Source organism: Hibiscus syriacus, unplaced genomic scaffold, assembly GCF_006381635.1.
Source record: "Hibiscus syriacus cultivar Baekdansim isolate YM2019G1 unplaced genomic scaffold, ASM638163v2 tig00110847_pilon, whole genome shotgun sequence".
Taxonomy (NCBI): domain Eukaryota; kingdom Viridiplantae; phylum Streptophyta; class Magnoliopsida; order Malvales; family Malvaceae; genus Hibiscus; species Hibiscus syriacus.
Window position 1 is genome coordinate 2176176 of NW_024062888.1, and position 12774 is coordinate 2188949.

At 36.3% G+C, this 12774-nt stretch overlaps 1 protein-coding gene across 2 annotated transcripts; it reads left to right on the top strand.

The window, feature by feature from the left end:
• Positions 1–390: 390 nt before the first annotated feature.
• LOC120143400 lies at positions 391–2907 on the top strand. Of its 2 annotated transcripts, none has more exons than XM_039157729.1 (3): positions 391–1053; positions 2201–2571; positions 2622–2907. In XM_039157729.1, exons 1-2 carry the CDS (start codon positions 607–609, stop codon positions 2558–2560), a joined length of 807 nt encoding a protein of 268 aa, XP_039013660.1. In that variant the 5' UTR covers positions 391–606; the 3' UTR covers positions 2561–2571; positions 2622–2907. The 2 variants fall into 2 exon arrangements, with proteins under 2 accessions (XP_039013660.1, XP_039013661.1); XM_039157730.1 differs by having other exon boundaries at positions 2201–2566; positions 2617–2907.
• Positions 2908–12774: the final 9867 nt, after the last annotated feature.

Below are 12774 nucleotides of genomic sequence, written 5' to 3' on the forward strand. Positions count from 1 at the left end.
ATAAAATAAAATTTTAATTAATGATTAATTTTAAAAAATAATAATTTTTAATATTTATATAATAAAAATAAATTAATTGTAATATGTTTTGATATATTATTTTAGTGGTAGATTACGATAAGCTATCATAGTATCTTACAATTTTATTGGGAGACGTTTCTTATTTCTTTAGTGTTAAGATTCCTTGCCAACCTTTCCATCTATGGGTAGAAAATATATAGTATTGTCGTTGGTGGCGGTGATCTTTCTATCGCCACTGACAGCCAACCCGACACTGACAACAACAACAACGTGTCACCGACAAATTCGTGTTCTTAAAGCAACGCTGTCTCCATAATATTCTTCAACCATGCTAAGAAATTTACATTAGTTACGACAGATTATTTGTCTATTAAGATTGAAAGGAGAAAATATTCAAAACCCTCCATTTCTTCTTTGCTTCTTATTCGCCACAATCATTTCTCCACCACTCTTTCAGCCATTTTTCATTACAGAAAAAAAACTTTTTTTTGTTTCCTAAAGAATATTTTTTTTTCATTTCCTCGTGAGTCGAAAGACTAACATTAGAGGGCGGAGAGGGAGACGGGAGCAGTGGGTTATATAATCATGAGTCGTCGTCTCTTTGCCTGTTTTGGTGGGGGTTCATCGAAAAAGGGAGTCCATGCAAATGGGAAAACCAATGGAACAGTGGTCGAAGCAGCGGTGGGTGATGGGCCAGTCCTGGTGGAGTTGTTCTCTTCACAGGGATGTGCGACATCGCCAGCGGCGGAGTTGCTTTTGTCAAGGCTAGGGAGGGGGGATTTTCAGCTGGATACGCCGTTTATTGTGCTGGCTTATCATGTTGATTACTGGGATTACATGGGGTGGAAAGACCCTTATGGCTCGAGCCTATCAACTGTTCGACAGAAGGCTTATGTTGAGGCATTGAGGCTTGACACCATGTTTACGCCTCAGGTTGTAGTTCAAGGCAGGGCTCAGTGTGTGGGTAATGATGAAGATATTTTGTTATCCACCATTTCCGGTGCTCCCAGGTTCCCTGCACCATCATTCCAGGTATTGAATTTTTTAAATAATATCTATGATTTGATGGCCTTCTTTTTTTTCTATTGAATTGATGAATTCTAAATCTAGCCCTTTGTTAGAATCTGTTTTGCTTATTCTGATCTGAAGATCCCAAAAAGTAATTGTGGAAATAAATTAAGATTTAATAAAATTAGTAATTTAGTCAGGGGATCCTCTGTTGAATTAAACAATTATTAATTCATGTCATGAACTTGAAACTTGAAACTTGAAACTTTTTGTAGGAAATCATGAATCAATAACGGAATACATATGTTCTCTTAGTTATAGTTATCAAGATCAAATCCAGATAACATCATCTATCAAAAGAATATAATATATCTTGGAGGATGGATTGCCAGAAATATAATAATAAACAGAAACAAATATGAATTCTGGTTTTACTTTTCATTTTCTTGAAGTATCTGTTACGATTGATATTTAGATATTAGTATGTAGACAAAACCAGACCATTTAAACACATAAAAAGTGGATAAAATATTCGAATAAGAAATAGACATGGATCCAGTACCTACACCCAAAGGCTATTAGAGATTGGCTCCTTCTCCTCCATCCCTCATGTTTTTTGCCAAGGGCATTAATCACCTTCAAAATATATCCATGGTCATATATATTTTCCATTTTCCTTTTGCTAATGTAGTTAAACTGCAAGACCAAGGTAGCCATTCCTTGAAAACAAATCTTTTTCATCAAATACTCTGCCTCCTAAGCTAAAGTCACAAAGCGGTCCGGTCTCACCCGATACTTATGCTTGTCTTCTATACATGAAAAGTAGATCGTGTCTAGGGAGAGCATTATTCGGTTTAAACTGGTTTAACTGACCAAATCAACCATATTTGGTTAGTTTGTTTGTTTTTTTGGTTATGAATTAATCGTTTATGAAAATCAATTCATTCAGTTAGCTCAGGTACTGGTTTTCACAATTGATAACTGAATAGATTAATCTGACATACAATTCTGATATTTAATTGATTCTAAGAATGTTTCAACTGAAGTGTCTAGTTAGCTAGGATAGTGAAGATCACTCCATGCACTTCGTGTTCATGTTCATCCTCATCTTCATTGACAAGAACAAATTCTTCTGAGATATATAAAGAGAACTAAATATTGTCTGAAACAGGCTAATTTCCAAAGGCCTACATCAGAGTCATTGCAAGTGACCCTAACAGGAGCTTTGAGGTCTAAAGTAGACAACAATGGTGCCAATGTAATGGTGGCATTGTATGAGAACGGATTGGTGAATGACTGCCCGGCAGGAGAGAACAGAGGGATGGTCTTATCCAATGATTTTGTTGTTAGAAAGCTTGAAAAACTCTGCACCGTCAAAGACATAGCCGCCAAGAAGACGGTCTCAGGCACCGCTACATTCACTCTATGGGATGGTTTCAACAGCGAAAAATGTGCTCTTGCAGTCTTTGTTCAGAACAGCTCCCACCAAATTTTTGGCTCACAAAAGTTTGAACTGCCAAATGACTTGTGAAAAATACAGAATCAATGAATTATTTTGCGGAATTCATCCATACACTCGTTAGTGTTCAGAAGATTTAGGGTTTGAATCCTGGCATTTGCGCTTCTTTTTCTATTTTGTATAAAAAAACCTTGAAGTATTGTGCCATTGGCACATAGTTTTACTCAAATTTTCATGTATAGGATGTGTTCTACTTTAGGTATTGATTTCTTTTCCCTATGATTTGCTTTTCTTATTTCCTGGTTTCATGTTCTAGGATATGGAGATTGGAGAGGCATTTGCATTCAGTATATGGATTCTGTTTTAAACACTTCACCATATTCTTTTATAATTTAACCTCTGTTAACCATCATAGTTGACCATTTTTTTGGATTGTTGAAGGTAGGGAAAGTAGAAATAGCAATAAATATATATACAAAAAAGATAGGTTAATTAGGACCCCAACTGCTCAAATAAATGACTGTTCTAAGTGATTCCTCAGATTTCAACTTATCATCTTTCTTTGACAAATCAGAAGATGGAACATAGGTTTTCTTAGCTTGTGTAGAAGAAGAAGATGGAGATCTGATATTGTTATTGGCATGCCTTTGAATTGACCTTTGAGCATGAATCAATCTACAAATTGCTTGATCTTTCAGTGCCTCGATAGCTCCGATGCTTGCTGCTGCAATCCATGCTCTTGTCGAGGAACTCATGTTTTTTTTTCTTTTCTTTTGTGCTATACTATTGGATGTAATGGCTGTTTTTGCTTTGTTGAAGCAAATGAAAGGGGTGGATGAGACTTATATAGATAGAATTTGGGGCCGGGGGGGGGGGGTGGTACCTAATAAACCAAAGGAAAAGGCTAATGGTTTGAACTTTGAGGTAGTGGATGGCGTAGGTTTTTGGTCTAATTATCCCCTCTTCTATGTTGAAATTAAAAGTTCAATCACTCTAATTTTGCATGTTTTATCATCTTTTTACTTTTAGTATGTTATAGGTAGATCTAAATTCATAACATTAACTTTTGTTGTTACAGTGATTATATGGAGTACTTTTACACGTGTGTCGTATGATTTGAGGGTTTTTTTTTTCTTTTTCTAAATAAAAAATCATTAGGGAAGTACACATGACTCAAACCCGACAATAAAAAATTAATCTACAAGCACTCATACTTTTACATTTAGTATGCAAACTTAAGTGTATTATTTTTGTTTTAATATCATAGGAATTGTGTATTTGAATACACTTAAGTTTGCATTAACCTCTTAAATACGAGTGATTGTGGACTGTTTAGACATAACATAAAAAATGTATGTGTAAATTTTAACATAGTAAAGGGACTTAAACGATATTAAACCAAGAAAAAAGTTAATGGTTCGATGGGCCGGTCACTAGTGATATTGTGATAAAATAAATGGTTTTAATTTGTATCCTACAATGAAGCAATAATAGTAAAAAAGTGACGAAATCTCCGAAGATAAGATTTTGGCCCCTTTGGATTTGGGGGGAATGAACCCTTCACATTTCACATCCCATTTATATATTTTCTATTACACCTTTCCATGAATAAGGAAATGTCAATGTAACATTGAGAATTGGATTGCTTGTTATTGAGGCTAATATTTATATCATGATATATTTTAAGTAATATTTACAAAAATACTTGAGACATCAGTAAGAGTGTAGTTCTTTTTAAGATTCTTCATATCTATCTTAAGATTCATGCTTGAAATTTATAATTGTATCTTCATCTTTAAAGTTTGAACTTTGTTGCTCTCTTTGGAGAAATTGTTTTATGGACTCGACTCATATCTTCATCCACGATCCCAATGAATCAGATCTATCAATTTTAAAATAACTACTCAATCCTTATTTAGACGTAAAAAAATGTAAAGATTCACCTTGAAAAAAATGAAATGAACAAATATTATTAGTTGGGACCGTGGATATTGTGATGAACCAAGTTCATCTTGTAACACCCTAAATTCCAGAGTAATAGTTTCACATTTACCTGAGAGGCTTGGGGACCCCGTGATTTTTCAGAATTAAATTCATTGGATTGAATTGGGCTTAATCAAGTTAGAATTTAGCCTAATTAGTCATAAATGGGGTTTTTTTAAAGTATAAAAAGACGATGAAGGTCCTATGGTGCGATTTTCTCATTTTAAAAAGATGAAGCCTTTTTATATCTTTCGTTTCATTCTCCTCCCTATTTCTTCCATTTTCCTTCTTCTTCTTCCTCTCTAAAGGCCAAAACTAAATGCGAGTATTTTGAGCCATTCTTACATCTTTTAAGCTTCAATTTTGTTCCTAATTCTTCCAACAACATCGTTTAGTGATTCAAGCCATGGGTTTTCAAAGCTAAAGAGAAAAGTTGTGGGAAATCAACCAAATCATAGTGGAAGGGTGTGTGGCTAAGCAAGGAGTTCTATTTCAGGATTCAAACATCACAGTAGTGTATTTCTAATCCTTTGGTGCGTTAAGGTTTTTATAAGTATAAAGATTTGCTAGAATTTGAGTATTTAAGCATTTTAGGGTTTATATTTGATTTATAATCAAATGGCGTGTTAGAGGTAAATAAGACATTTTTATGCCACTTTATAACTTTAAGTAACTCTCTAAAGCTTTAGCACATGATTAGGAACAAAACTATGGCCTTTAGAGTGATTTTGGGTGTTTTCCCGAGCCTAAATAAAATATTTCTAGATTCAAGTATCGATACTGGGATGAACAACATTAGTACTGTTGAATTGGGGTAAAACTTAGAGTTTCCAGCAAGGGAGTATCGATACTGATGGGGAGATTATCGATACTGCCCTTACAATATCAACACACAGGGTGAAAATATCAATATTGGGCTTATTTTTTAGAAACAAAATGCATTTTTGGTATCGATACTCATAGGAGTATCGATACTTGGCCTTATGGTATCGATACTGCAATTAGAATATCGATACTACTTACCTTGGAAGGTTATAGTTGGCATCTTTAAGGCCCGTAAGAGCGAAAGATGATATGTAATGGCAGACCTTAGTCTGTGAGGAATGTAAATAGCCAAAAGGGCCCAAATACACTCGTAGGAGTGGGTTACAACTGAAGTAACCATAGTATGCGTAACATGCTCAAGTTTCTTCAGTCGAGAACGTAGCGAGTATCTAACAATGATGAATCATTGCTGGGGATACACCAACCAACAATATGACGAATTTATCAGATTTTGAGATAACATAGTCGTGAACTACAGGATTGCTAGCAAATGGTGGACGTACAGTCATCCATCTATTTCGAGGGTGAATTGAGGGAAAGCATAGTAAGAGCGAGTAGAGTATCGCAACTCAGAGTTGAAATCGAGTCAGGTATCGAGCTAGAAAATAATACAGTCAGTGAGCAGCAACCATAGTGATCGTTGTAAAATCACGAAACGCGTATAGACTTCCTTAGAGATAGGGAATGACTAAAATGACCTTAAGTAGAGAACAACCAGAATAGAACAACGAAAAAATTAATAGCAGTAACAAACTAGTAAGCCTTCGCATAACGTTCTAGATGAGATAACAAGCGAGATAGCAACTAGTGAGATGATAACCTCACTTTAGTGAGTCCGACTATGCTAGGGTATACCTAGGTTACCTTAGTTGCCCTAGTGGGGAATTGTTAGTGCGCGAGGCACTTTAGAGGCTAACTAGAGCATGAGGTCCGAACACTAACGAGGAGTGGGTTAGCGATGTTAGTGTTCTATGGACTTGGGACCCTTAGATGTGTGTGTATAGTTGCATCAATCTAGTACGACAGATGGTCGACCGTCTTGTGTGTACATCTTGTTGTTAAAATATTCAAATATATCAACACAAGTGCGCGAGGTACTTCCCGGTTAATTTGGGTGTGAGGCCTAACACTCACAAGTGGTAGGTTAGTCAGTTTGTTAGAATATTTGGATACATCTACTCGAGTGTGCGAGGCACTCTTATGTCTAATCAAGTGCGTGAGGCACTTCAGTGGCTAACTTGGGCGTGAGGCCTAACACTAACGAAGGGTGGGTTAGCCGAGTGTTGTTTTTGATGTAGAATTTTTGATCTTACCGTAGGTAGGCTGGAGGGGTGTGAGTCCCAAGATGCTATGTGACCCTTCGATTACACCATGATGCCTACCCTTGTTTGTATATCAATTTTGTTGAGTCGCATTTGGATAATGTTGAGTCGAGTCAAAGTCGCATTTAGATAATGCAAAGTAGTTGCAATCAGGCTGGGTAGAGACCCTATAGAGGTGTACTCAGGGCGATGCCCTTAGCAGAGGATTAAGGCAAGTATGAGATTCCTACTTCATCGATAGAACAATAAGACATTTAGTAGGTAGCACTTGATCGAGGTCATGCATTTACCTTATTGCTTAGTATCATATCTTTAGCACACTTATATTTATGAAACTTTTAATGATGCTCTAGATTAGCGATTATACTATTCAGCTTTGTAAGCTCAGTCTTCGGATGTTTTTCGTTGGCAGGTTGTTAGCTTGAGTTGTTCGTGGAGCACCGTTGTAGTAGGACTTCCAGTACCTCCTTTAGAGTACTATACTTGTAACCCCCTAGACCCGACCTATGCGTTTCGACTAAGTCTAGTGGATCACATTCATGATTCTTAAAGACATTATTCCGAAACCGTTATTTTATCAACGTAAAATCATATTTATAAATGACATTTATGAAATTATAATAAATTATACTATAAAAAAACAACTCATAATTATGAGAAAAATTAACAAGTTAATTAAAACATGTCTTAAAAATCCAAATTTCAATAAACCAATATAAATTAGCAAAAGGAGTACTCATTATAAAATCCAATACTTTTAAAATAAGGCCCATGTTACCATAATAGAGTTAACTTAAAAGATAAAACATTACAATACGATATACTTCAAGAGATATATTGATCCTCCAAGTGCTTGATCCGAGTATCTAACCAACAGTATCTGGAAAGGGAAAATATTTTCGAAAAGTGAGCTAGGCTCAGTGTGTCCCAATAGTACAATAAAATCATAGTAGGTACAGTAAATGAGTAATAGTTCAGAAATTCATCATCAAACCATAATGAAGTTTAACTTTTGAAACTCGTAATTTAAAACCCTTCTCCTGTACACCATCCGCAATTCCCCAGAACTGCGTCCATAGAGCTTACCTTAAGCACTCAGCAGAAAGGAAACCAACCTAAGAATAGGCTTTAGTGCCTGTATCCTTAAGTCCGTAAGTCCGTAGGGCTTACCCTAAGCACACAACAAAGGGAGCCAACCTAATGAAGCATCTTGAGGCCCGTGGGCCTACCCAAGAGTCACATTAGGTCCATAAGGTTTACCAGCTTGATCAAAGCTGTACCTCCGTAATGCAATCCAACCCAAAATCAGTATTTCAAAAATACTATTTATGTAGTAAGCATAAGTTCCATAATTCCATAATCAGTATTATCATTTACCAATGAAAACCAATAATCATATATCAGTCATATTCCATAAACCATCACCAGTAAATAAGTGGATTAATAAAACATTAAACCATAGATTTCAATATACCATATTTCAAAATATATAAAACAATCAAGTAGTACACATGGAACACACCTCGACAATAGGTTCAAATAGTAGATCTACTGATTGCTGGCTTCGCCACGCTCTGCTACTGTTTTCGAACCTAATCCATAATAACACTATATTACTAATGGCTAACAAAATTAATTTCTGAAATCATAAAATTTACGGATCTTACGGGTGAATACTGGCACACGCGGCTTAACTGATCTAGAGGAGTTGGGTCGAGCTGTCGAACGGTCAGAAGAGTCTCTTGTACCTTCAAACATTAATAATTTATCAGTCTCAAGTCTTACTCAACCATTCAAAGCTTAAACTCTTTAGTACAAAAGCATTTTTCGGGTTTGACTATCTGAAGGCTTTCGAGTCTGAATTTAACCAAACGGAGTGCGGAATCGGAATCAGGGTGTCGAACAACATAAAGTATGACTTTTTGAAAATTCAAATTCTGTCAAAATCAAAGTCAACGGGTTTGACTGATGATATAGAGGCCATTGGGTTCGAATTTGGCAAAACGGACTTCGAAACGGATTTGGCACGTCGAAAAATGTCAAAATAAGTATACTCGAAAAAAATCAAAGGTCTTTTAATGGCCGTTTAAACCCGGTCAAAGTTATGGTCAAAGGGATTCAATAGTCCACATTCGAAAATTACAAAAATATCACCTTTATTAAAAAAAATTACCAAAATATCACCATTTTACAAATAATTCCCAAAATATCATGTTTTAAAAATAATTACCAGAATGTCATTAATTTTAAAAAAATCCCAAAATGTCTTTTTTTTTCAAAATAATTCCTAAAATGTAACCTTTTTCAACATAATTCCCAAAATGTCACCTTTTTCAACATAATTCCCAAAATGTCACCTTTTTCAATATAATTCCCAAAATGTCACCTTTTTCAAAATAATTCCCCAAACTATCACCTTTTTCAAAATAATTTCCAAAATGTCACTAGGTCAGGTCGAGTTAACTGGTCGGGTCAGGTCAGACCGGTCAAACCGACAACAACATCACCCAGCCGTTCGCATCTTTCCCCACGCGCAGGGGCGGCGCGTGAGACCTTCTCCGGTCTCCAAAAATCCTGCAAAAATTTTCAAAAATTATTTTAAGGGATTTGAGTCACTTACCAACCTCAGTTCAAATTTTTGAACGGTGGAGAGCTCGATTTCAACTCGGCCAAATCTTTGACCGCTCCACCTCCCACACGCGCCGCCGCCTACGGAGACAAGGACGACACCGTCGGACTCGGAACGACACCAGGAACACGAAGTTGCGGGAGGTGTCGAAAACCGATCAACGATCGGAGATGAATTTAAGATTTTCTCGGCGGTGGTGCTAAAAAAACGTCGAGACTTTGACTCGAAATTCACGTCGTTTGGCAGCGTTTCATCAGGTGCAACTCTGGTATAATCAGGCTGAATATCAGTCGCTCCTATGCTCATTGTAGTCATTCCAATACCAGTGGCAAGAGGCAAATTCGTCGGGGTCGCAGGAGCATGAGCACCTGTCGGAGGTGGGGGATCTACTCGAATCTCATCGATTGGGTCTGCAAATCTAGTCATTCGACCTCGTCCACGGCTAGTTCGACGTCCACGTCTAGCACTCATTTTGGTAGATCTCGAGTTTACTACAGAAGATAAAACTTAGGGTTAGATAAGCACTTGGAGTCTCGAACACAATTAAAATCGTAAAAACTTTGAGACATGGCCTTAGCAACAGGTTTTATAAAATATTTCAAAACCGTATTTTCAATTGGACTCATACACAGTCCGAGGTTTAAAAACCAAAAGCTCTGATACAATTAAATGTAACACCCTAGACCCGGTCTATGTGTTTCGACTAAGTCTAGTGGATCATATTCATGATTCTTAAAGACATTTTTCCGAAACCGTTATTTTATCAACGTAAAATCATATTTATAAATGACATTTATGAAATTATAATAAATTATACTATAAAAAACAACTCATAATTATGAGAAAAATAACAAGTTAATTAAAACATGTCTTAAAAATCCAAATTTCAATAAATCAATATAAATTAGCAAAAGGAGTACTCATTATAAAATCTAATACTTTTAAAATAAGGCCCATGTTACCATAATAGAGTCAACTTAAAAGATAAAACATTACAATACGATATACTTCAAGAGATATGTTGATCATCCAAGTGCTTGATCCGAGTATCTAACCAACAGTATCTGAAAAGGGAAAATATTTTCGAAAAGTGAGCTAGGCTCAGTGTGTCCCAATAGTACAATAAAATCATAGTAGGTACAGTAAATGAGTAATAGTTCAAAAATTCATCATCAAACCATAATGAAGTTTAACTTTTGAAACTCGTAATTTAAAACCCTTCTCCTGTACACCATCCGCAATTCCCAAGAACTGCGTCCATAGGGCTTACCTTAAGCACTCAGCAGAAAGGAAACCAACCTAAGAATAGGCTTTAGTGCCTGTATCCTTAAGTCCGTAAGTCCGTAGGGCTTACCCTAAGCACACAACAAAGGGAGCCAACCTAATGAAGCATCTTGAGGCCCGTGGGCCTACCCAAGAGTCACATTAGGTCCATAAGGTTTACCAGCTTGATCAAAGCTGTACCTCCGTAATGCAATCCAACCCAAAATCAGTATTTCAAAAATACTATTTATGCAGTAAGCATAAGTTCCATAATTCCATAATCAGTATTATCATATACCAATGAAAACCAATAATCATATATCAGTCATATTCCATAAACCATCACCAGTAAATAAGTGGATTAATAAAACATTAAACCATAGATTTCAATATACCATATTTCAAAACATATAAAACAATCAAGTAGTACACAGGGAACACACCTCGACAATAGGTTCAAATAGTAGATCTAGTGATTGCTGGCTTCGCCACGCTCTGCTACTGTTTTTGAACCTAATCCATAATAACACTATATTACTAATGGTAACAAAATTAATTTCTGAAATCATAAAATTTACGGGTCTTACGGGTGAATATTGGCACACGCGGCTTAACTGATCTAGAGGAGCTGGGTCGAGCTGTCGAACGGTCAGGAGAATCTCTTGTACCTTCAAACATTAATAATTTATCAGTCCCAAGTCTTACTCAACCATTCAAAGCTTAAACTCTTTAGTACAAAAGCATTTTTCTGGTTTGACTATCTATTTGAAGGCTTTCGAGTCTGAATTTGACCAAACGGAGTGCAGAATCGGAATCAGGGCGTCGAACAACATAAATATGACTTTTTGAAAATTCAAATTCTGTCAAAATCAAAGTCAACGGGTTTGACTGATGATTTAGAGGCCTTTGGGTTCGAATTTGGCAAAACGGACTTGGAAACGGATTTGGCACGTCGAAAAATGTCAGAATAAGTATACTCGAACAAAATCAAAGGTTGTTTAATGGCCGTTTAAACACTGTCAAAGTTATGGTCAAAGGGGTTCAATAGTCCACATTCGAAAATTACAAAAATATCACCTTTATTAAAAATAGTTACCAAAATATCACCGTTATACAAATAATTCCCAAAATGTCATCGTTTTAAAAATAATTACCAGAATATCATTAATTTTTTAAAAAAATCCCAAAATGTCCTTTTTTTTTCAAAATAATTTCCAAAATGTCACTTTTTTCAACATAATTCCCAAAATGTGTCACATTTTTCAAAATAATTCCCAAAATATCAGATTTTTCAAAATAATTTCCAAAATGTCACTAGGTCGGGTCGGGTCAACTGGTTGGGTCAACGGGTCGGGTCAGACCGGTCAAATCGGTTCAGATCGGTCAAACCGATTCACCGGTCACAACATCACCCAGCCGTTCGCATCTTTCCCCACGCGCAGGGGCGGCGCGTGGGGGCGTGTGAGACCTACTCCGGTTTCCAAAAATTCCTACAAAAATTTTCAAAAATTATTTTAAATGATTTTGAGTCACTTACCAACATCGGTTCAAATTTTTGAACGGTGGAGAGTTCGATTTCAACTCGGCCGAATCTTTGACCGCTCCACCTCCTACACGCGCCGTCGCCTACGGAGACAAGGACGACACCGTCAGACTCGGAACGACATCTAGAACACGATGGTGCGAGAGGTGTCGAAAATCGATCAACGATCTGAGATGAATTTAAGATTTTCTCGGCGGTGGTGCTAAAAAAATATCGATACTTTGACTCGAAATTCACGTCGTTTGGCAGCGTTTCGCTATAATTGGTTTACTGGGTTTTGATCACGGGTCGAAGATGAACACGACGGTGATTTCAATTTTACGATCGGAAGTCGGACGACGTCGGAATCAGACTTGAAAGAAAGATGAAGAGAAAGGAAATTGAGCTTGTGTTTTCTGATTTTGAAATCAGAAAACACGGATATAACATATATCTTCAGACACTCCTTGGGTAAATTCAGGGCTTGGTCCCTGAATTTCTTTACTTTAAAATGACCTATAACTTTTGAAAACTTTTAATTTAGTCACCAAATTTTACCAAATTACACTGATTTAATTTTTTTTTTCAAATTTTCCGGGTTGTTACAATACTATAGTTTTTTTGGGCATATGTATTCCAAGAACCTTACTTATGTATTTGTTTTATTAGACTTTGAGTTGTATATTTGTTTTAAACTATGTGTCATGGAACTCTTGTTTATAAGATGTTTTTTATAACTGTT

Bases quoted from the DNA above. Each gene is read 5' to 3' on its own strand.
- LOC120143400 (XM_039157729.1), top strand. From the start codon at position 607: ATGAGTCGTCGTCTCTTTGCCTGTTTTGGTGGGGGTTCATCGAAAAAG. The intron at 1,054-2,200 runs GTATTGAATTTT...TGTCTGAAACAG, and splicing joins TCCCTGCACCATCATTCCAG to GCTAATTTCCAAAGGCCTAC.